Consider the following 24,477-nt stretch of genomic DNA (forward strand, 5'->3'; position numbering starts at 1 on the left):
GCCTATGCGCACTGTTCTGCTTCATCTAAAAATCAAGTATGCGTGGGGATTATATACTAAAAACAGCACTTCGAATAATTCCCTATCTGGGCCAGTTAGTTTTGATATGAAAGTAATCATGAATGAAGATGCCCTTTATTTTCCTGAAGGAAGAGGAAGTGGAAGCTAGAAGAACTTACTAAAGCTTAGGTAGCCCATCAAATACTGAGACTTACTGATGCCGCAAGTTTCCGGGCTATTGGTAGCTTGGAGATTCTTGAAGCACATTAGTGACTTTCAGAAAAACGTGCCTGCTTTTGGGAGAACTCATTGCTAATTCACAAAACAGCCCCTTAGGCACAAGATGATTAGAATCCATTTGCTCCTTTGCAGTTTGATTTCAGTCACATGTGCAGGCTGTTTGGAAAGATCTTAAGCTCTCATACTGAAGGAAATATGCCCAAGTGCTGGCCTCGGGGGACTGTCCCTCCTTCCCCCAACAGGGCATGGAGGCATGGGGGCCACTCACACCTGTCTCAACTCCAGCGTGCCCACCTCTGCCGGCCTTGGTCTCTGCCTCCCTTTCGCCCAGGGGCAAGGACGTGCGGCTGTGGGTCCTTTACTGTCAGTGCTGACACCCGAGGACAGGTGAGGCCGGGCACTGTCAAGCTTCCTACTCTGGGAGGCAACGCTCCCAGGTCCCTGACCTGAAATGCAGAAGGACCAGCAGCCCAGCTGTGGGCAGTGCCTCCCTCACTGTGTCCAGGGCCCATGGGTGGCGGCGTCAAAGTCCATCGAGATCCAGCCAGCACTGCCCCACCTGCTGCAATCACCGTGTGGCAGGAACCCTTCTCTTTATGAAACGGGAAGGACCCTCGAGGTGATGGATCAGGAGAAAGGGCACTGGGTAAACACGGTTGGGGAGCGGAGGAGACGAGTTATGCCATAAATGAAAGCCTGCAGCATACTTTTTTGATGCACTGCATCTCTCCCAAAGCTCCCCCAAATGCCGTCCTCCTGGAGAGCAATGGCCTCCTGCAGTCACACCGACACTCAAACTCAGGTCCACATGGTCCTGCTTTCCCTCTCAGTAAGAAAACCCATGATTGCCCAGATGAGTCAGCCTAACTGCCCAGTGACCCAGGAGCCCCTAGGAGCAGTCCCTCTCGGCTCGAAGCCCCTGTGGGACCCGTGGCCCCACTGAGCCTCACGCCCTCCACGGCCAGCCACCCAGCTCAGCATCCACCAAGGAAACACAGAACCGCGCCTGTGTGCCGCACCCCATGGGGCGACTCAGAACGCACACCAGTCACAACGTGACGAGTTGGAGTAGGTGCCCTTTTTTGTGATATTTGTTCTTTCAGGGAAGAAAAGGCCACTTCTGAAACTTTTCTGACCTTTCCCTGACATGCCGTCTGCTGGGCGGATCCTGACTGATCGACTCTGGTCTTTCGAGAGCTCTTGACTCTTCCGCCTGCCGTCGAGATGGGAGGAGACCCTCAGGTGAGTGGAGCAGCTGCTGCGTGCACAGCAACTCACCGTCCCAAGTACCGGCCAGAAACGACCTGTGCTCAGGGTCTCCAGATCTCATGAAAATCCGACTGTTTAAGCCCCAGTGTGGCTCAAATGAACGGAGGCAGCCTCGGCAAGGGCACCTGGGCTCTGTGGCCTGGCTCCATGTCCCAAACAGCGTGGACACAGGCAGATGTCAACAAGCCAGGTGCCGCTCCCTGTTTCTCTGAAGGGTACAGAGCCTGCGGGACCCTGGCCCCTGGCGCCTGACTGTATAGCAGAACCCCAAATGAAAGAGAACGCAGCAGAACTAAACGAGGGACCTCATGGTCCCCAGCGAATTCACGTGTCTATCTGAAAACACTCGTGTGGTGCAGCCCCCTCACCCACGGCCCAGTGCTGCCCCCGCGACGTCAGGCGAGGTGTGCCCTCCTCGCAGACAGGGAACATGTCTAAACATTCACACACATGTACCTGTGAGGCCCTGCCTGGTGAGGTCCCATTAGCCTAATTAAATCATATATAAAAAAGGAAGATTTCAATAGAATGCTACTCATTTCTGTCAAAGGGAGATATGGCATGATCGAAAGCCTGCTCGGTCTGTCTTTAAGAAATAACTTTCGACTGAGGATGGAAAGTTAATGCGTGATGGTGTCTGTACCCAAGGCTACCAACAGGAAGATGACACCTGGAGGAGTGTCACCTCTCCATACTACTGCTTCCACAGCAGCCGCCACAGGGGCGCGACCAGGCTGTGCCAAGTGCTGCAGCGAGCCCTTGGGAGGCTTGCCCGGCGTACGGCGCCGCCTGCCCCCGCCACCCGGGCCTGGATGAGAGCCGTGATGGCCCCGTGCATGTGCCCGTGCAGGCACGGGTGGAGGGTGGTGGGTCTCCTGTGCTGCCGCCTGAGAACCGATATCCCGCTGCAGTTCCTGGTCCCACGAGCAGGAGAACGGCCGGAGCAGTGTGGGCCCTCAACCCGCCGTCCCAGAGCCTCGGGCCGGGTCAGCGCCGCCTGCAGCAGACCTCACCACGGAGAAGCTGGCCTCTGTGTGTGGGCTGCAGGCCCGCTTCCTGGCCTAGGAGGTGCCACTCCAAGGTCACACAGCTGGGGTTGGCAGGGCCGCGCTGAGCCTGCCTTTGACCTGGACGCCCCTGTGGCTGGTCGCTGGGCAGAGCTCTCGCACAGCACTTGGTACTCAGTCGGGGCATCAGCCTGGGGGCTCTGGGGCTGCATCCGGGGGACACACGCCTCCAAGTCCGCAAAGATTGAGTGACATCAACAACTTATTAAATGAAATAGAAAAACTAGTTTGTAGACACATGCGACGAGGGAAAAATAGCTGAAACAGAGTCGATTAGGAGCTGGCCTTCTCATCAGGCTATCTCCCCTTGGCAGGTGTGGAAGCTACTTCCTTTTTTCGTTTTCTAACAGCTGACAACAGAACCGTCACGGCAGAACATGATGTGTCTGGCTGGTAACAGCTCACTGAGTGAGTCTGGAAGTGTGAATTGACCTCTAATTCTGACAGTGGCCCCGATTTTGACAGTAAAACGTCTTTCTTTACTGGGAGTTTTTGCCTTAACTATTCCCCAGGGGCAACAACCCTGGGCCTGCTTGTAAAGCACAGCTGCCCCGGCTGCTCCTCCCGACACGCCGAACCCGCGAGAGGCCAGGGGGGGCCGAGCTGGGCGCCTACCTCCACCACGGACTTGGAGTCCAGTCGGAAGTTGAAATCGCCGAAGACGAAGTAGGACACCTTCTCGAATCGCTGGTCGATGATTCTGGGGAGAGAAGGAGATGGGTTACTGACGCACTGAGGCCACCCTGCCACACGCGGCCACCAGCTGTTCCCCGGCCAAGCGCCTTCTGTCGCCTCCACTGAAGGCAGACGGCACCCCAAAACTCAGCACCGTGGCCCCGGCCAGCACACGCCACCAGACAGCATGCGGCTCTCTCAACACCAGCACGCGTGTGCTGCCAACACGTCCTCCCCGGCGGGGCCAGGGCGGCACTGAATCCACAGCTGGTGGAAAACTCCAGGCTGCATGGAGCAGGAACGGCTTCCCAGGAAAACCAGGATTCAGGAGACCCGGCGGGAGGCCGACGGGCAGTGTGCACTGCGTGGGGAGCAGCGCCATTGCTGGCCGGAGCCCGGCCCAGGCGCCCACACAGCTTGCGCCTGGCCTCAGAGGCTCCTCGCAGAAGGAGGCAGCGTGAAGCTGTTCTGGAAGTGAATGTGCTGTCCCCACTAGGACGTGCAACGTTACAAAGGAACAGCAGCTGCGTCTTTTCTTTTTAAAAATTTTTTCCACATATTTTAAATCAAGCACAACCTGTGTCATAAAGATTTTTCAACTGAAAAACACGTCTGACAGTGAGGGTGTCGGTGGCCCCTTCTAGAGACTTCCTCCCCCATCACAATACGCCTTGAGAAGGGCTCACAGCGCAGCCCTCCCCCCGCCACCACGTGGCGCAGCGCCGTCAGTGCCCGTGGCTGTGGAGGGCGAAGCAAAGTGCCAGCGACTTCTGACGAGACCATCAGCGGGCAGAGCGTGTCATGCACAGAGGAAAGGAGCACGCGGGGCCACGGTCCGTCCTTGGCCCAGCTGTGGCTTCACTACCACACTTGCTGGGACAGAGCCGCTGGGGGTGAGGGGCGTGGGGGGCGCAGGGGCGCGGGCTGCGGGCACTGTCCAAACAGACCACATCCTGAGATGCACTTTTAAAATCTAAAAGTCACGAGGCAAAGGCTAGGGAGAACGTCTTAACCGGATTAACTCAGAACCTTCTAGCTGGCTACCAAGAAAGCCAGTGTCCCGTCGTCCGCCCCCCAGTGCAGATGCAGGCTGTGGGCCAGCCTGGCCCTGTCACGGCCTTTTCCACTTGACTCATCAGCTGAAGAAACAGAAGAAACGACAGAGGCGTGGTCTCCTCTTCCACGTCTTCAGCGTCACAGGGGTGGCGTCTGGTCCTGCCGTGTGCTCTGTGAGGCACCTCGGCCACACCGCCCCTGAGGGAGAGCCAGGAGGGTGGCGGCAGGCAGCATGCGAGGCCCCGGCTCCCGCACTACGTCAGGGCACGTGGTGTGGGCATGGGGTGAACCTGCTGGCAGTCTGTTCAACTGGCGCTGGCTGAGGGAAGAAGTCCGTGGTTGCTTTAATTCGCATGCCCCCGTCACCAGGCAGCTGGCCATCCCCTCATGTGGTCACCGGAATCTGTATCTCCCTGTCTGCTGGTGTGCAGAGCCTATTTCTTTTTGTAGCTCTGTGCCTTTCTCTTTCTGAATTCTTGGAGTATCCCTGTGAATTGTGATATCATCCTGTGTCTGCACAGACGTGGCACACACTCCTCAGTGGCCTTCTCACTTTGTCTATGGTGTCTTTTGTCATGAGGAAGTTTTAATTTTCATGCAACCAAATGTACCGATTTCCCCTCACGGCTGCTGGTGTCGTCTCCCAGCCCAGATCACGAAAGGGTCTTCATCTTGGAGGGAGAGTCTACTGTAGCCTTTAATCCATCGGAATTAGTGTGAAGCAGGGGCCTACGCTGATCGATGCTCCTAGCGGTCGATCGACCCATACCATTTATTAAACATTCATCCTCTTTCCACAGAGTTCCTATAGCACAAAATTCTCCAAATTACATGGGTCTTTTTGAGACTCTCTCTTCTTTTCTGCAGATCTTTTATCTATTCCTGTAGGCTTTTAATCAATATGACTTTATATAGGGAAACCCTTCTTGTTGACAATTCTTTTAAAAACCGTCTCAGCTATTTTCACACTTCTCTTGCATATTAATCACTGGGTCATCTTGCTAAATTCCATGAAAAGTCTTGTTTTCCTTTTTAATTGGAATCATCTTCAATTTATACTTGAAGAGAAAGGACATAGTTTAACAGATCGTTATTAATAGTCCAAGACGACCAGTAATTTCATTTACTTGTTTTAAAATCAAATCTTTCTGTGGAGGAAATACTGCTCAGGAATGAAAGCTCGAAGCGCGCCAGCAGGAGGCCCATCTGACGCAGCTCCACGGCCTCGCCAGCGCGTCCAGGACCAGCGCTCGCGCTCCTCCCTTCCCGCCCGCCCGCACTGGCCAGCGAGGGACAGGACCCTGCCCTCACGGCACTCAGTCCGGCAGCAGGAAGCTATCTGAGCCATGGCCGGAAAGATAAATCTTCTTCTGCTGTTAAACATCTTTAGAAGAAAAAAACACCTTCATGGACCTTTCTAGGAGCCACGCCTTCGTGGGCTCCTAGAAAGACCAACAGGAGAGTCCTCCCATTAGCCCCTCGGGACACGGGCTTCCTGGGCCCCCATCTCACGCGTGCGGGGTCTGGATCCTGGGCACAAAGCCCCGACACGAAGCGAGAAGACAGTGACTCGAGGTGCTCTCATGAGGATGCCCTGTCCCACCCCCACTGAGGGCGCATCCTTCTACCGGCCCGGCTCTGACGATGCTGCTGCAAGCCCGCCTTCCAGGACCAGCCAGAGGTCCAGAGAACTGACCATCGTGGTTCAGTCACACTGTTCTTCTCTAAAAAACCCAAACTTCACAGCCAGTCACGTGACTGATTTCCGGCTGTTTGTGGAACCTGCACAGGAACTTCTCAGGAGGCTGATGCCCAAGCCAGAAGGGACCCCACAGGGCCGGCCCTGTGGCTGACTGGTTAAATTCCCATGCTCCGCTTTGGCAGCCTAGGGTTTTGTGGGTTCAGATCCTGGGCACAGACCTAACACCGCTCATCAAGCCATGCTGAGGCAGCGTCCCATATAGCAGAACTAGAATGACCTACAACTAGAATATACAACTATGTACTGGGGGCCTTTGGGGAGGGGAAAAAAAAGAAGGGACCCCTCACGAAACGCAGCCTGCACGGTGAACCCAGAGGCAGCTGGTCGCTCCCTTGCTGGCTCGGCTCGCAGACCCACCTCCGTCTGCCATCTCTGCCAGGCTCAGCAATGCCCGTCAGTTTTCTGTGCTCCCCTCCAGCCACAGCCCCAGCCCTGACACCCTGTGGCCACCAGCCTGCCCACCCCTGCTTAGCAGCCCACGCTGCCCTGGTTTGAGGAGTCACTCACATTCATGCAGCTCTGTTGACATCCCTGCGCTTCAGCAGCAAGGTGACGGCCAGCTCCCTGTGGTGGCTGAGGGTGGACGGGCAGGAGGCCCTTAGCGGACGTGCTCCCTTCTGTCCCTTCCTCTCTCTTGTGTTCCCTCTGCTCCCCCAACCCAGCCACTGCTGTGCACGCCCCTTCCTCCACCCACGGGGCACGGCTCCTCAACCAGAGCCCAGCCGCCTGGCCAGGCTGCTCCTTGGACAGGATTCCTCGAAGGCCCTGAGGAACATGCCCTTGGGGTGTGTCAGGGTGTGGCCGTGAGCAGAGGGGACGCTGTTGGCACGACCATTTCCTAACACATCTCTGCTGCTCAGGGGAGGCACTGCTGTGTGGCTGCGGGGCCAGAGGACGTGGCAATGGGAACACTGGCACGGCGCTGGGGACGGGGCTGAGGGCAGCCTGAGAGGGCGGCTGGCTCGTCCACTTTGTGCTGTCAGCGGTCACAGCCCCATCACCCACTGTCATCACACCATCGTCACAGTGTTGCCAAGCGTCACCGTCACACAGCATCATCACACCATTGTCACATGAGACGTCACGCAGCACCCTTCTCCCAGCCGGCACGTGATCTCATTCTACCCAGAGCGGTCTCTCCCTTTTCTTTCTTAGTATTTTTTAAAAGAGAAACTAAACCAAAGCAAAGCTCCAGCTCAATTTTGCTGAAGGGAAGAGAGCTGAAGCCGATGGGAGAGGAGCTGTCCCACATCCTGGGCAGAAACACCATAAATGTCAAAACAGCGACACATTTTATCTTAATAATTTGCCAACTTCTGCTTATTAAAAAGCACAAGAGGGGCCGGCCCGGTGGCGCAGCTGTTAAGTTTGCACATTCGGCTTCTCAGAGGCCCGGGGTTCGCCGGTTCGGATCCTGGGTGCGGACACTGCACCACTTGGCAGAAGCCATGCTGTGGTAGGCATCCCATGTATAAAGTAGAGGAAGATGGGCACGGATGTTAGCTCAGGGTCAGCCTTCCTCAGCAAAAAGAGGGAGATTGGCAGTAGTTAACTCGAGGCTAATCTTCCTCAAAAAAAAAAAAAAAAAAGCACAAGAGCACACACATTCCTTAGGAAAATTCAACGTAGAAAGTGATAAAAACTTTTGGATTAATAGGCTAAAATTCACTGCTCAGTTGTTCTCTCTCAACACTCTGCTTCTGTTGTGTTGGTGAACACGCAGGTTGATTTAAACGTTGAGCGCACGGCTGCAGGAACAAGGACACATCCAGAGAGGTGTGGGAGGACGGTGCACGTGTCACGGATGCATCGAGTCTGTTTCTTGCCGAGCATTCCTCCTCTGCTCCCCGAGCCTCAGGGCACTAAGCTCAGTGGATGATGGCTGAGGGGTCATGAGAAAGCAGGGAAGCATGTTAATAGGCGCCCATCAATTCCCAACTATTTCCTGAGCCAAACACTCACATTGAATCCCAGCCGTAAAGAACTCCACCTGTTCTCGCACAATAGCGCTCTGCACTGGAACCAGGCAGTGCCGGGGCTGGCGGCTGATGGGCGGCAAGGAGCCTGGGGTCACATGTCCCTAAGAACACCCAAGAGCCAGTTTACAAGGCACTGCAGTGACCCTGCGTGGTCCCACGGCTCTCGCACTTCCACGCGAGCGAGGGCTGAGGCCACCGATTTATTCACCTGGCTAACGTATCACGCTGAACTGTCCTCACTTTTGACGGAAAGGAAATGAAAGATTACAAAGAAATGTAAACAGCTGACCCCCTAAGCATGAATTAAGGAAATAAATGATCAGGGCTGCCTGGTGGCACAGTGGTTAAGTTCACGGGCTCCACTTCGGTGGCCCAGGGTTTGCAGGTTTGGATCCCAGACCCACACACCACTCATCAAGCCATGCTCTGGCAGCGTCCCACATACAAAATAGAGGAAGACGGGCATAGATGTTAGCTCAGGTCCAATCTTCCTCATCAAAAAAGAAAAAGGAAGTAAATGACTATGTAGCTAATTAAATGGTAAAACTCATTTTGAGGTAAATCCTTTTTTAAAAAGACTAACAAATTTCAGCTTTAATATCTAAGTAAACTTCAAAAAGCCCTAGACTGTTCAGAGAGGAAAAGCACTACCTTCTTGAGGCTTCCTGGGGGTCGACCCTCTCCACCCCACTGCCCTCAGGCCGAGGCTGCTCAGGGACTCCTGGTGAGGCCTCCTTCCTGGTGATGGGCAGGACACGCCAACTGCCAGAGCCATTTCATCGGCATGTCTAGAATCTTGTAATACTATCATTAAAAACCTAAACTTTATCATATTTCCGTGCCCCGCTGTTTTTGATATAATGGCCTGAGCCCATTAATAACCCCCGCCGTCTCGAAAGGTCGCGCAGCAAGCAGCAAGATGAAGGGGCTGTCACGGGCCAGGCAATCACCTGAGTGCCAGGCCGCTGCCCTCCCCACACGCATTTTTAATTTCAATATAGTGCCATTTGGACCAGGAGAAAAAAAAGAGTTGTTTTAAAATTAATTACCTTGTCAGGAGCTATTATGATTGAGAAGTAGGCCCACATCCATATCATGTGCCTAATTCAAAAAGAGAATTACAAGAAGAGCCATAAAAATCCATTTTTTAGGTCTTGAAGAGGGAGTCTCTCTGTGTTCTGACAGGCAGTTTCATTACGGGACAGCCTGGCCGGGAGAGGCGCTGACAGGGACTGCGTCACAGGCCCGCACAGCGACCAGGGCCGCGCACGTGCGCCTCGGCAACAACAGAGCCCAGGACGCTGCAGGCGGAAGCCCTCTGACACGAGACAAGGGCCCTGCGGGAGTCACAGGTTACACGCTCGGAAACTACCGCGGTCTAACAGCCCTGAAAGCCGGGGCGGGAGCACCACGGGGCTGCTCAGGGCGGTCCCCCCAGGAGCTGTGGTTCGGAAGGCGAACGGGACTGGGTGGCACTCTGCAGGAGCTCTAACACGCGGGTGCCCTTGCCTTCCTCCCTTCTCTGTTTTTTAACTACTAGATGTCGTGGAGTTTGTCTACAATTAGGAATTCACTGACGTCAGTTTTTATTCCTCGGATCTGGTAGAGACCACATTCTCTGGTCAATTTTAAATAGCAAAAACATCAACAACCAAAAATTACTAAAACTGGGCATATATTTTAAGGATTCTTTAAAAGTTTCCCTTAATCTTAAAACATCTAATTGAATGGTTTATTGTAGATATATTCAAGCTGTTTTAAATAAACTGACCAATTTATTTTCACCTTCCTAGAAACGGATGGACTATTTTTCACGACTTCACTTGTCACTTGACCCCACCAGGTGCTGCACACAGGCTGGCTCTGCCCTTGTGGGGCCGGCAGCCCCCAGGTGGACGGTCACTCCATCGTGACAGCCGCCAACACAAGGCAGCAGGACAGTTTATCTGGGATGCACCCGAGGCAGGGGCAGAAGAAAGGACCGCGTGCAAGGCAAACAGAAAGGTCTGCCGGCATCAGGGTCAGCACAAGGCATGAGAATGTCTCTGATGTCAAGTCCCAGCAGCCAGTGCCTGAGGGCCCAGCGACCGGCCGGCTGACCAGCTCACACTCAGCACACAGCGCACCCTCCACTACGGGGCATCTCCCGGGCCTAACGCCGCAAATGTTCCGTGACTCCTCCAGCCAGCACCTGCCAGCAAGCTGCCCCCAAGCCAGGGAGGCCCCAGGCCCCAGCACACGCATCCGTCAGCCGGGTGGGCCGAGAGGTGCCCGCCACGTCGCAAACACCACTGCACCCCGTGCCGAGCCGTGGAGCTCCCCAACCTCAGGCATGCACAGACCCTCAGCCACTCTCACGGGAGAGGCCTGGAGAAGTCACAGCCCAATACGGCAATGGCCTCGATGGAGCAGAACAGGAAGGAGAACTGGGCCAGGGCAAGTTCCGGTTGGTGAGGGGTTAATTAGAAAAGTCCACTCTTTCCCACGACCTCCGCCCGCCTCAGCTGTTCCACATTTCTGAAACGCCCCTTCTTGTCTTAGCTGGTCCCGAATTCAGGTGTTGGAAAGAGCCCACGAGGCCCCACTAGGTACTGAACTGTGTCCCCAAAATTCCCATGCTGAAGCCTTGCCCTGCACGTGACTGCACTGGTGAGGGGGCTGCTAAGGAGGTTCAGTGGGGTCATCAGGCTGGGCCCCGATCCCGCACAGCAGGTGGCCTCATAAGAAGAGGCTCCAGAAGGCTCTCCGCTGTGTGAGGACATGGTGCGAAGCCAGGAAGCGGCCTCACCAGAAGCAGACCACCTCGGACCTTGCGCCTTCAGACTGAGGAAGCGAGCGCAGGCAGTTTCAGCCAGGAGACCCGCGATGCCTCGTACGGCAGCCGCACTGACTGAGAGTCCCAGCCTGGGGGGCTGCGTCCTCTCTGGCGCAGGCCTCAGTTTCCTCCTCGGTGCGCTCGTGGCTGCTTCCCGAGGTGGGAGTCCAGGGGTGGGGGGCTTCAGGCCCCAGTCACCAGGCCGGCACTTCTCAATCGTTAGGTCACCGCTTGGCAACCTCTGAACATCTGTGTCCCCGACCCAGGACCGCCTGGGGCACAGCTGCCCCGACCCAGCTGGAGAGTCGCCCTGAGCTTCCCCTCAGCAGTTACCGTTTCCATCTGTTCTTTAAACATAGCATTTCCTTATTAAACGTGCTTTCTCTACACTGAGAATCACCTTGCAAACTCTGCTAGGTCGGCTCAGTTGCTGCCACAAGCCAGACAGCGGCAGAGAAGCCCCTGAGCCTCCCGCGGCTGCTTCGTTCCTGGAACGTCTGGCAGAAAAGGCAAGAGCTGGAATCTCAGAAAGCTGACAGAGCCTTCAAAAACTTTGGTACCAGCAAACACTGGAAACGACACTTGACCTCACTAGTTTTGAGGAAACGTGACTGCCCTGCGTTCCCCAGCCTGGTGTGGGCGTGGTGCCACCTGGTCACAGCGCAGAGCACCAGGCCACGCTCCAGGAGGGCAGCACCGCTCGCCACGGCACCCTGCTTGTCAGCAAAGCGCCGAGAACATCCCAGAGGCTGAGGAGAGGGCAGACGAGCAGAGGGGCCGCTGGGGGGGAACACAGCAGGTACAGCCAGGTCCCCCCCACTGCGGGCATGAACAGCACAGAGCCACAAAGGCGAGCAGCAGACGGAGGTGCCCAGCAGGACGCATTCCCATGATGCTTGAAGATGTCTGTCCACGGGCTTATGGATGGTCACACACGTAAAAACATAAATCACACGAACGTGCAACAAAAATATAAACATCAGCACACGTGTTCACATGCAGCAACAGAAGTGTGCATGCGTGTGTGACAGCAGGACAGGTGTAAAAGGAATGACAGGCACTAATTGGAGACGGTGTGTGGTGGGGGAGCAGGACAGGGGTTCAGGATGGGGTAGACAGGGGCAGCGGCATGTCCGTGCTGCTTTTCTGAACAGGACAAACACGGGAAAACGGAGACCTCACAGCGGAGGGGTGGGTCTGACTTCTCGCAGCTTTGTACACTTTTCTGGATGCTTATTCTTCAATAAAATAAAATAAAAGGTAATTACAGCTGCCATCAATCATCTAAGACGGTAGGATTACCAAGCCCATTTTGTTGGCACTACAGCTGGACACACGTCCTCAGTGGGCACCTTCCCACCAACGCCGTGAAGACACCAGGAGCCCGGAGACTCAGGCAGAGAGGCTGCGGAGGAATGGGGGGGCTGGCCGTCTGGCCCCGGACTCCACGCTGTCCAAGGGTGGCTCCAAACAGACGCGTGACAATGGCCACCTGGGCCTCAGACCAAAGAGCTACCACCAGGAAAGACAAGGCACCCTGCACTGGGGGCAGTGGGAGTGGGGAGTCAGGCGGCGGCTCCCCGCGGGCCGGGCGGGGACTGCCTTTGCCTGGAGATGGGGCGGCTTCTCTTTTGCTCTCCACACAGCAAGGGGAGTTCTGGGAACGGCCTGAAGAGCAACACTGAGGTTGGAGGGTCTTTGAGCGGCTGACGGCTGACTGATGACCACCCCTCCAACCACAAAGGGGGCTGTGTGGCCACGGCATCTCATCGCCTCTCCCTGGGAAACTAATTGCTCTCAATTGTTCCCAGCAACATTATTTTTCTGGCAATCATTTCCTCTGAATGCCCAAAATGAGCATGAAACAACTCTTTTGACCGGACATAAAAGTTAAATGTCCCAATGTTGATCAAATTAACTTCAGCGCTGTGACAATGGACTATATTTGTGAGAAAATAATGGGGGGTACAAAGGGGCACTTTATGCCGAGATTTCACAGTTGTAATGTAAAAATGTTTCTGTTGAACTAGGCCAGGCCACATTTCAAAGGGGAGACAGAGAGCCCTGTCACTTGTGGAAAAAAATCTCATTTCACGGCCCAAAGCTCAGGAGGCTTCGGGAAGTGTCAGCGTTTGGCGCCTCAGGAAGGACTGTGCGAGCTGAGGCCTCTGCTTCTGGTTTAATCCCCAAATGCTCCCCAAAGAGCTTAACTGTGTGTCACAGGGTGCCACCTGCACCCACGGCCCGCAGAGGGTCTGAGCACCAGCTCCTGGGGCAGGGGGACCCCGAGCCTGCATCTCCCAAACCCCGTGCACCGCTCACCTCCCAGTCTCTCAGCTTGACACTCTTCATTAACTAGGGTTTGTCTTCTTTTTTTAACCTCTCATAACAAGAGATTAAAAGCAAAAAATTCATAAGTTGCACAAAAAAAATAAAGATTATTATTTGTAATAAAAACCCAAAGGAACCAGTGGCTGCAGTTTATTGACAGTGACACTCTCATCTTCTGGTGTCTCAAGTCTATGCCCTTCCAGGCAGGCCCATGCTGGGGAAGGCTCCCCGGCTATGGCTGCGGGCAGGAGGGCACCCCTGCCAGGTCATGGAGACGCACGCTGTCCCTGACGGCCGTGGTGCTGGGTGCTCTGTGTCACTCGCAGCTGGTGCCACCGGAAGGTTGAACCCCAAGGAGTGCCCACACTTCAGACAAGGAGGGTGTGTCTCTCCAGGGTTTTTAATGAAGTTTCTATTTTGGAATCATCTCAGATTTGTAGAAAAGTTGCACACACAGCTCTGGGTGCCTCTCAGTTCTTGCACAGGGTTCCCCCAACCAGCCCCCAGGGACGAGGACTTCAGGCTGATGCTCTGCCCTTCCCCGGGCCTGAGGCCACACGCTCCGACAGAAACATGGCCCTAGAAGCTTTACAAGGAGCCGGAGCCGGGAAAGGCAGCTCCCCTCTCAGGAGCTCCTGGCCATCCCCTGCTTCCGCGTGGAGCCCAGCAGACAAAGCTCGCAGAGGTTCCCAACGCCGTGAATGGGGCACTGTTGGTGGCGGCGTCCATTGAAAGGGCCGGCGTGGCATTGTCCTCCCAATCGGCAGAGCAGAATGCAGTCTGATGGTGGCTGCCAAAAGGTTAGCAGCCCGGATGAAAGGGCGGCCCGGTACTCACGGCCCCCACAGAGCTGCCCTTTGTGCGGTGCCGGCCCTGCGCAGCGGAGGTCCGGATCTGTGGCTGGCTGAGCTCCCACAGCAGCGCTTCATGGGAACGGGAAGCCGCAGGAGCGTGCCCTAGACCCAAAGGCTGCTTTCCCGGAGGCCGTGGAGGAACAGCAGTTTGGGGCAATGACACATTTTAATGCTACGCCCGCTGCCAACCTGACCAGCTTATTCATGGATCCATCTCAGCCCATGCTCCGCGGGAGGTCCCAGCGAGAGAGGGACCCGTCAGACTGCAAGACCGCACAGGGCCATGACCTGGACTAGGTCCTTGCTCCCGGGCCGCTGGCTCGCTGTCTGCCCACAGTGCCCCAGCCAAGCAGCCCCCAGGGAGGCCAGCCCTCAGCTGCTGCCAGGCGACCCCTCACAGGAGGATGACTTCTTCGCCTCCTGCGGATGGAGACACTGTGTTCCTGGCCAGGTGCCGTCAGGCCAGTGCCCACCTGAGTGTTTGAACCTGCTCAGGGCAGGGCTGGCCTTTTCGACTCCAGGGGCCTCAGCACAGATGGGGTGATGCTGGGCCTGCATGCTGGATGTACTCCAAAGCAGGTCTGGATGAGAACGGAAGATCAAGGACTAGTGGATGAGCTGGCTGAAGGCTGAGACACCCCAGCACTGGGACACGGGGAGCCCCCTGTCACGGGCAGTCGTGAGTCAGCACGCTGAGACACAGGGAGATGGGGAGCCCCTTGTCATGGGCAGTCGTGGGTCAGCATGCTGTGGGACAGTACCGGGCCTCACCCAGTGCTGGGCCGAGAGCTCAGGTTCAGGTTCAGGTCCACTCTGGCCCTCCATCGCCTCAGTGTTAGTCCCACCTCTGAGCCCAGCTCAGTCTGAGCCCGGGAAGCCAATAGGGCCCCTGAAGAGTGCCCAACTGCGCTCAGGCTAAAGGGCCAGGCTCTCAGTGTGCAGGAGTACCAACAGACGCACCAGACCCCCATGTCCCACACTCACGGTCCCTCTGCGTGGACCTGGCAGGCGGCCGCAGGTGACAGGGTGCTCGGACAGGATGAGGGACCTGATCTCAGGGTCCCTGGAGGTGACCTGATGACCACCGTGATACATCTGGCTAATGTGAGCACAGGGATGAGACTCCTTGTCCAGAGCACATCCCTGTGGAGCCCGGTGGGAATCCAGATGGAATGTGCACGCAGCAGGTAAGGGGCCCACGCAGGCCATGGCCAAGGCTGAACTGCACTGAGCCGTACTACGGCCAGGCCCAAAGCCCAGGGATCCTGGGTACAGGCAGGAGGGGTCAGAGGTCAGAGTCCTAGAAGGAGGACCAGAAAGAGGCTGGCTCATAACACGGGGCTGAGAAGCCAGGCAGCCACAGTCCTTGGCGCATTTACGTGGACACACAACTTGGCGTCCTGGTGTGTGGGGGCAGAGGCCAGGGTGGGGGTTCCTGGAGAAATCTGAGATCACCTAGGCAGAAATGGGAAGACATCCATCCTGCAGTAACAGCTGTCCTAAGCACAAGCGGGTCATCGATGGTCACTTAGGCCACAGGACACTGGTGGGAGAGGACTTCAATTTGAGGACTAAGCACAACAAGCAGACCTAGGCTACTACGCTGAGCTTTAACAAAAGGCCCGTGCAGAAATCAAGAGGGACGCGGGTCCCCAGACCAAAGAGATCCTACTACTGGGGGTGCGAGGGGCTGCCTTTCTTCCCCAGATGACAGCCCATCAGCTCTGACCCCTATGACAGTCACATGAGGATGTCACAGATGATGGCAGGTCCCATAGGACTCAGGGCAGAAGGGTCCTGAAAACCAGCTGTGAGAGGGAAGCAAGCAGCAGCGATGGAGGAAGGGGAGGCCAGCAGGAAGCCTAGGCAGGAAGCACAAGTGGTTTCCCCACTCTGAAGACCACCGACATCCCTGCCCTGCCCCGGCGCCCCGCCAGCAGCCAAAGGCCTGGCTGGACTGTGGAAGAGCAGGGCCAGGAGGGAGGTGGCGCTCAGCCCAGCTGGGCCACACGGGCTTCGCTGAGCTGACCCTGCAAAGCCAGGGCCACTCCAAGGTGCTCAGAGCCGAGCCCGGCAGGGGTGGTGGGCTAGAGCCCTGGGAAGGCACCGGCCGTGACCAGCAGAACCCCGTGGAGCATACACTTCTCGGTCCACAGCCAAAACGCGGACATCAGGCTCCAAGACGCTTCAGCTGACATCTATGTTCTGCCGCGGCTCAGGGGAACTTTCTTGTTTTTCCCACAGAACAGAAGACAAGTGGGGTGCCCACCTTGGGTCTGTGAGGTAGAGCCCTTCGGGCCTTGGGACGGGGGTCGGGACTTGTGCCGTATCAATGGGCAACATTTGCAGTTTCATAGTTTTGGCAAATAGGAAAAAACAGATGAGGAAAAGTGGCCCAGAGCGGAGCTGCGAGCCCCATGGAGGAGCCGGCCGCCCGGCACCCACCTGTCGAGCACGTAGCCCAGCGCCTTGTGCCGGATCCCCGAGTACACGGACGGGCTTGTCTCCCATGCAACCAGATTGGAAGCGTCGTGGAACAGGTGGATGTTCACCAGGTCGAAGGCGCTGCGGAGACAGAGAAGGAGGCTCAGCAACAGGGCGATGCCACCGGCCCCCTGGTGCAGCTGCTCCCATGCTGCTCCTGCCCGGGCTCCCCAGGGGCCCCAGGGCTAGTGGCGGGCAGGGTGGCCTGCACCCTGTGTTCCTGCCCTCCACAGCCACTCCAGGCTGACCCAGAGTATGTCCTCCTACCTGGTCAGAGGAGGACACATGGGACCTTAAGTGTAAGTCTTTAAACCTCTTTGCAAATGCAGTTACTCTGGCCAACTGAAAAGGGAGCTATTTCTTGTTAAAGGAAATGACCTACACACAATCATGGAAACTTTCCTCAAGCTGTTGGCCAAACCAGGAGGAGGAGGAGGAAAGAGGAGGAGGAAAGAGGAAGAGGAAGAGGAGGGAAAAGCAAGAGAAGGAGAAGGGAGGAGGAAAAGGAAGAGGAGGGAAGAGGAGGATAAGGAGGGAAGACGAGGAGGAAGAGGGAAGAGCAAGAGGAGGAAAAGGGAAGAGGAGGGGGAGAAAAGAAGAGGATGAGGAGGAGGAGGAAAGAGGAAGAGAGGAGCAGGAGGAAGCTGCCTCTCCAGGCCTGAGCTCCCTCCAAGGTCAGCTGGTGGCTCGGCCCAAGCAGCCCAGTGCCTGTCAGCAGCTCACTGTAGGGACCCCTGTGACGTGGGGGTGGGGGGCACTAAGTGGTTCATCTCACTCAAGAAGCCCCAGCTCACAGCCCGGAGCAAACCCTCTGGGAAACCCCGGCAGCCTTGCTGTGTGTCTCCGCATCTGCAGGTACAGGGTGAGGCTGGAATTCAGCCATCAGTCTGTCTACACCCCGGAGAGACCCTTGCACGACTGAGGACGTGTCTGCCTCACACTGAGGACGGTGCAGTGATGCGAGCACGCCACGGTGATCCACAGAGCCGGGACCACCGGGCCCCAAGAGCCAGCGGACCTGTGCACTGACAACAGCCATCTCCTCAGGGTGACAGTAAAGAAGAGGACTCCCCTCCTATGACCCCAGGACCCCAGCAACCCCGCCTCCTCAGGTCCACCCCCGTGTGGCCCCTCCCATACTGTGCCAAGGTGTGACCAATTGCAAAAGGTGGACGCAGTGGCCCAGCACTCCCTGGATTAGGGACGAAGACAGTGGCTCTGTCTGGGCTCCCTGGCCCCGCCTGGGGAGAGCCCCAACCTGAGTGGGCCCAGGACGGGGCTGCTGCCGGCCCTGCTGCTCCTGCCCCCTGGGCATCCCCAGGCTGGAGAGTTGTTGGCTGATGCTGGAACCCTGATGGGGGCACTCCAGTCCTGGCGGGTGCTTCAGAGCCTGCCAACAGCCCCCAGCTGTCCCCTGCATGGCCATCAGGCACCCAATAGGGTCCACATCCCCAACCTGGACAAGCCCATCAGCCAGCATGAGGCCCTTCCCCAGGTCCTGCTTATGGTGGCACACGCCCGCCCTCAGAGCCCCTGTACCCTCAGTCCTGCCAGCTGCTCCCAGGTGGCAGGGTGCACGCTCGGGGAGACGCGTGGCCTTCAGTGCGTCAGGAGAGCGGATAACAAGCCTCCTCTCACGGTAGAAAGGGTGGGGCTCATGCCTCAGAGAGGGCCACGCCTGCGGTCCCCAAGCTGGAGGGTCCACTTCACCTGTGCTCAAGCGCCCACCAGGACGTGCTGCTGGACCAATCACACCACCGCACGGGGCCACGGTGGGACCACCAGAGGCGGGGCTGCCAGGAGCAGCAGTGGCTGGCAGTGCGGGTGCTCAGCCTCACGCCGACAGGAGGAGCAGCATGGCCTTCGGTGGGGAGCCTAGATGCTGCACTCACAGGGCCAGGCGACAATACTCCGTGTCACACAGCATCACCGAGAACAAAAAGGGTCAAAGGGCACGGGTTCGGGTTGCAGCCTCTGCTGGGACGCTCGCCACACACCACTTGTGCAAAACACAAAAGGAGGAGATGTCCTGAGAGTTGACAGAGGGAGATGGTCGAGACAGTCACATACCAGTCCGCGACACACCATCTTGTCCGGACAAAGCCTTTTCTGGACCACTTGCACTGAAAAATAAAGAGGTTACACAAATAAATTGGCTTACGAGTGGAAGGAGAGGGACACACGTAACACACACGATCAGGGGCCACATGTGACGCATCTACAGTCAGAGGAAAACGACGTCAGCCTCTCAGCACCGAGACGCTCGCTGTGACGCAGAGCTCCATGGGCACGAGCTCGCCAGGGCCACGGGCAGTGTGGGTAGGAAAGGGACAAGAAACAGCACCACCCCGCCCTCGAGAGAAGCCGCAAGGAAACCGCCATCAGCACAGGCACGCGAGGAGCGCCTCCAGAGGAAATCAGGATGCGCGCGCTGGCCGCCCCACACAAGCCTGAGCGGCAGCATCCACAGAGACGTCCTGGATGGCGGGCGAGCTGGCGAGGGACAGGAAGTCTGAGGCTGCAGAGACGTGAGCGGGCCTGCCAGGAAGGCCCTTCCTCGAGAGCGGCTACGGGAGCGAGGGGCTTGGCACAGCTCTGCGCCTGCGATGCTGATTCTAGAGAGCTGAGCCGCGGCAGACGGGACAGTGCGGAGCCTGTAGACAGAGGAGGGGCAAACCAGAGACCCAGTGACTGCTGCCGCCACACTCGCCTACCCCTGAGAATAACCTTTGTCTAGAATCCGCACTCTTCTCTTGCTGGTCTGTGACCCGGGGACCAAAGGAGACAGGCAGGGAGGGCACGGGGGGCAGGAGTCACACCTGCGCCTCTCCCACAGCTCTGGCCAGAGGCCGACTGGGCTGGCTACTGCCACGTCCAGCATCGATGACCAGCGACCATCTCACACACTCATGCCCACGCTGGGCAGGGAAGGAGGCTGGGCTGTAGCTGTGATGATGGAAATGTTCTGTGTCACGCTGCCCAATACGGGAGCCACTAGCCATCCAGGGCCACCGAGCACTGGAAGTGTGTGACTGAAGAGCCAAATGCTGCAATGTTATCTTGCGCAATTTTAATTTAAATAGCCACACTGAACACGGGAGCATCACAGCCTAAGCAGTTTGGGGAGTGAGCTCCTCCCCTCTTGCAAACCCCCAGGAGGCAGTGGGAGACCCTCCTGAATCCCCAATCACAAAGACCATGGTGCAAACCCTTCAGCAAACTGGATGAAAATGTCCTGTTTCCCCTCGAATGTCAGCCACCAGGGCAGGGCGTCTACTGTCCCTGGTATTGCCAGCAGGAGCATGGGCCTGGCACACGGTCCTCAGGACAGTGGAGGGAGGAGGGGATGCACCTGCGGGGACTCGGGCGTCCTGCAGGACAGGCAGTGGCAGCAGAGGGCGAGGACTCTCTGTCCTCCCGTGGGCCTGGATTTGCACGCTGCAGCAAAGAGCTCCCTGTGTGAGAGGAGGGCCCCGAGAATGGGACTGCAGACAGCCCAGCGAGAGCCCTTCCTTTCTGCAGACAACCCAGCTGCTAAAGGCTCTCCCTCACCCACAGCCCCATCAGCTACCGTCCGTTTACACTTTAAGCCCCAACAACCGAGCTGCACAGGCCACCTTCGAGTTTCCACGCGCTCAGCCTCACAGCACCCCATTCTGGATTCCAACCGTCTGCCCAGAGTGCTCTCTGCACGACCCCGCACCTCCGCGTGCAAACCCGGCACCTGCTTTCCCTCTCGCCTGGCTCTCGCCGCGACCCCAGCAGCCCTCTGTCCTGTAGACGCGCCTGTCCAGCCCTGACAAGCTGTCTTTTCCAGGTCCCCTTCCCACCATAGGGCCCTTCTCAGCCCTCCGTTTCTCAGCCCTCCGTTGCAGCTCGCAGTGCTGGGATCCCAGGCACTAGCCTTCTTCAGGCTCCCTCCCCAGGCCCCTCCAGTCTGAGGAGGGAGACACAGCCGCTGCTTTCCTGCTGATGACTCCACTTGCCATCTCCCTTTCAGGGCTCTGAGTCATCCCGCTGGCCGCAGCGCCACCGAGGCTGGCGACGTCCCGTGGCCAACCCTTCCCCATGCATGTTTCGCTGGTGACTTAGGTGTTTCTCTTCAGCCAGTGATCGGAACTCCCTGCGCTCGAGGCTTGAGTTGGCTTCATATCCTGCTCAGGACTCAGTCTGAGAACTCAGGGCTTTAGTTCTGGAAAAATGTCCCCTCTCACCTTTTCCAATATTTCTGCCCATTGTCTCTTTCTGGAATTTCTTTTGGATAAGTATGGAGCCTCTCAAGGGGCCTTCAGGCTGCTCTTTTCCATAAGGGCAAAAATAAAAACCTAAAAGCCACCAAGCAAACAGAAACCACTGCCTCTCTTGGCTGTGCTCTAGACAAACCCTCACCACCACCTCTGGATCACCAGCTCCTCCTCGGCCACGTGTGGTTTGGAATCTACTCTGCTAGTTTTAGTCACTGTGCTTCTAGACACTCTTTTTCTTATTCCTTGTTTTTGCTTTGCTTCTGTTTTGTTTAATAACACCTTCTTTTTAATTAACGTCATCCTTTTATTTATCTCTTTGAGCATCCTAAACATACTTATTCTAACTCTTGGTCAACTTGTTCCGCAGAATTACTTTCACGGGGAGTAAACTGGTGTCTGGGTCGTGGGTCTCACAGGCCTTTCTGGTCTGCAGCCTCCTGTGGAGCCAGGGCCCACCTCTCCACCTCGCAGCTCTGCGGCTGCCCTGGACCCCGACCAGGAAGCAGTGGAGACTGGGGCCCTGCTCCCTGGTGACACTGAGGAGGTCGCAGACGCAAACTCGCCGCCCGCAGCAGAGCCGGCCTTTCTCCTCTCGCCCTGAGCCCCAGGGGAGCGCCCTTTCCAACACTGCCTGTTTTCAGAGTGGCCTTAGGTTTACCTAGAGTCCCCACGTGCTCCCCAGCAGACACAGAGCAGGCACCTTTTCCTCCAGCTCCACTCAGCTTCACACCATGAGCTGGCTCTGGTTCCCAGCCTGCAACTCCCTCAGTGCTCCAGCCGCACTGCCCGCTGGGAGGACAGGCACCGTGCGAAAGACCCTGGACACTCACTGAGGTGTCACCAATTCATCTGTCACTAGATAGGCGGCCTGACCACTGCAGGGCACGAGCGTGTAGTGGACCTGTCTGCCACTGCTTGAGACATTCAACTCTTGCGCCAAATATCTGGGAGGCATTTGCCCATAGAATGTTCTTATTCATTCCACGTAAGTAACTGGGTCTGTGATGAAGTCAGCTAAGACAGCGCAGAGCTGGGGCTACTGAGGCCCCTTTGGTGCCCTGGCCGGGACGCTGAGCCAATGCTCGGAAAGTCCCCACGCAGAAACCTCTCCCCTTCAAGCACCCTGATTCCAGACAGTTGCCTTGCCGCTTCCGTCCAGCATGCCCTTCCTCCACCTTCCACACATCCGAATCCAGCCCTCTCCCCAAGAACTCTTCCCACCACGCCCCGGCCAGGACACTCTCTCAACTCCCTCTCTTCATGTGGCCTCCAACTGGGCCTGAAAGGACGTCTCCCATTGGCGTTCAAGCTCCAAGGACAGGGGCCTGGCCTTCCTCTGCAGCAGCAAGGAACGGAGCTGGGACTGCCCGGGTCCGACGGAGTCCCAGCCGTGGGCCTCGGACAAGACAAGTACTCTAAGCTGCGGGTTCTGCCCATGTCCAGTGCAGGTGAGAACAGAGCCCAGGATAGCAGGCTGCTGGCCGAGGAGCTCCCCAAGCTTGGGGGCTGAGTGCAGCACCCATGTGGCCCGTGAACACCAGCCCGTGTGCTTAACGGAGCGCTCCAGCAGCAGAGCCACGGCCCGTGCCGGGGCTGTGGTGCCGACGTCATCCTAGCGCCAGATACGCTGAGCGTGTCCAGTTCTCACGCCAGCCCATGGGGTGGGCACCACTGCCCATTTTACAGACCAGGAAACTGAGGCCCAGAGGTTGAGAACGGTGCCCGAGGTCACACGGTAGGTGAGCGGTGGAGCTGGAGTCAGGTCTCAGTCCCTGAGCCCCAGAGCCTGAACTCTCACCCCTGCCCCCACCCCACCCAGGCCACAGTGGGAGCCAGAGGGGACATGAGACTGGGGATAAACTCATTGTAACCTGGTAAGGCCAACCTCTCTTCCTAGAGCCAGAGCAGGAGGCACATCTTTCCAGAAGAGAAAGACAGCCACCTCGCCTTGTGGGGAAGGGGGTCTCGATGCGCACCGCCCAGCTGGCAGGCCTCTCCTTGGCCCCTCCCAGAGCACCAGCAACACATCCTCCATCCCACACCCTGTCCTTCCGTCCACGGGTGGGAAGTGGCTCCACGACCCTGGTACCTGGGTGCACACTCGGAAACGAGCAGCGGCAGCACGCAGCAGCCCTGACTCAGAGTGGCCCAACTTCTGTGCTGGTGGCGAGCCCTCCGGAGGCGGCGCGGCAGAAGCTGCGTGTGCACAGGGCCCAGGCTGACTCCCTGGAACAACCTACATGAAGACTCTCTGACACACAGGGCACGAGATCCGAGGTCAGACCAGCACCGAGAGAGGGCCGGGGAGGGCCAAGCGCACCGCGGGCAGTCAGCCACGTGCACAGGCACCATCGACGACGACCCAGAGAGCCTGATGGTCTCTGCTCCAGCCGCACAGAGGCCGTGAGGGGAGCGCTGGGTGGCAGGACCCACTCCTCCGGAGAAACGGGCAGGTTCCAGGGCAGTAGGTGCCCTGTGCAGTCGAGGACCCCCCTCCTCCCCCATGCAGGATGTGTGGACTCAGCAGCAACCCTGGGAGCTGTTCCTGATCAGCGCTGACCCTCTGCCAGCTCCCCCCTCCCCAGGAGAGGCCCTGCACCAAGGGGCTCGAGCTGGCTGCTCCTCCTCCTTGCTCTCTCCTCCTCCCCTTCCTCCTCTTCTCCCTCCTCCCCCCTCTAACTCTGGACTCTAAGCCGGGACACCTGAGGAACACACCTCCAGGGCCTGGTCATTCGGCCCTGCCCCAGGCCCTTCTGCATCACGAGAGCGCCTTCAAGGTGCCCACCACTCGGGACCCCTCCTTTGGCGAGGCCAGTTCTTGGAGGAAGGATTTTTTTGCTCCTTCGTCTCAGAAACTAAGGTTTCCATGACTCTCCTAGGCGCTGTCCCCTCGCCCTCTTCCCCGTCTCCTTCCCGCCTGACCAGTCTCCTCCAGGCTCTTCTCCCAGCTCACCAGACACCCCGCCCGGCCCAGAGTCTTCGGCCCGGAGTCCTCCGTCAGCTCGACAGGCAGCCCACCATGTCGTCACCTCCACCCAGCTCCAGCTGCCAAGCCCACACTGGCACTGTGCCCTGCCCACCCCACACTTGCCCGTCCCAACCATGTGGTCCTGCTCACGTATGGCTCACTGACGGAGCACATGCCATCGGTTTCTCCTGCCAGGATGCACGCTCCCCGAGGCCAGGGCCTTAGCTGTCCTCAGGACCCATGGCTCCCGGTAACATTTGTGAGGTGTGAATGGAGACGATCCACACACTTGGAGGGCAATGTGCCTCACAGTGAGCAACAGCTATGGGTGCCAGGCCCCCCATCTCACACGCTTCTAGAAGGTTCTTTCCAGAAGAGCAGCGTGGCCAGGACGGACACAGGCACAGGCCAACACCCTGCAGTCAGAACTCTCAGTCTGAGGCCTGAGTTGAACACACATGGATTTTTACATAGAATTTAATATAACCATCAACAGTTCCCCTTCCATTGAACACAGAAGGCTCTGTAAGTTTCTGTACCAAAAATTAGTTATTGTTACCTTCAGTTTTCAATTATTTGTAACAGGTGTCTGTGTATACATATCTTCAATACATCTGCATGTGTATATCTTACATTTCACACTTTTTAACTTTCCATATTAATGGTGCCCTGTTTTCAACATTATTGATGGAATGAATACATAAAACAGGAGATAATGTTATTTTTTTGT

The 24,477-nt window shown here is 57.2% G+C and overlaps 1 protein-coding gene across 2 annotated transcripts in view; it reads right to left on the reverse strand.

Annotated features, from left to right (window-relative positions):
• The window catches only part of INPP5A (inositol polyphosphate-5-phosphatase A), a 235,267-nt gene that overhangs the window by 42,081 nt on the left and 168,709 nt on the right, over positions 1–24,477 (reverse strand). For both annotated transcript variants that reach the window (XM_023636652.2, XM_023636663.2), the window contains exons 7-9: positions 18,603–18,655; positions 16,494–16,613; positions 3,192–3,276 (exon numbers count right to left, since the gene is read on the reverse strand). In XM_023636652.2, the coding sequence (XP_023492420.1) occupies positions 3,192–3,276; positions 16,494–16,613; positions 18,603–18,655 (258 nt within the window). The remainder of the gene's footprint in view (positions 1–3,191; positions 3,277–16,493; positions 16,614–18,602; positions 18,656–24,477) is intronic.

The sequence above is a fragment of the Equus caballus genome, chromosome 1 (assembly GCF_041296265.1).
Source record: "Equus caballus isolate H_3958 breed thoroughbred chromosome 1, TB-T2T, whole genome shotgun sequence".
Lineage (NCBI taxonomy): Eukaryota > Metazoa > Chordata > Mammalia > Perissodactyla > Equidae > Equus > Equus caballus.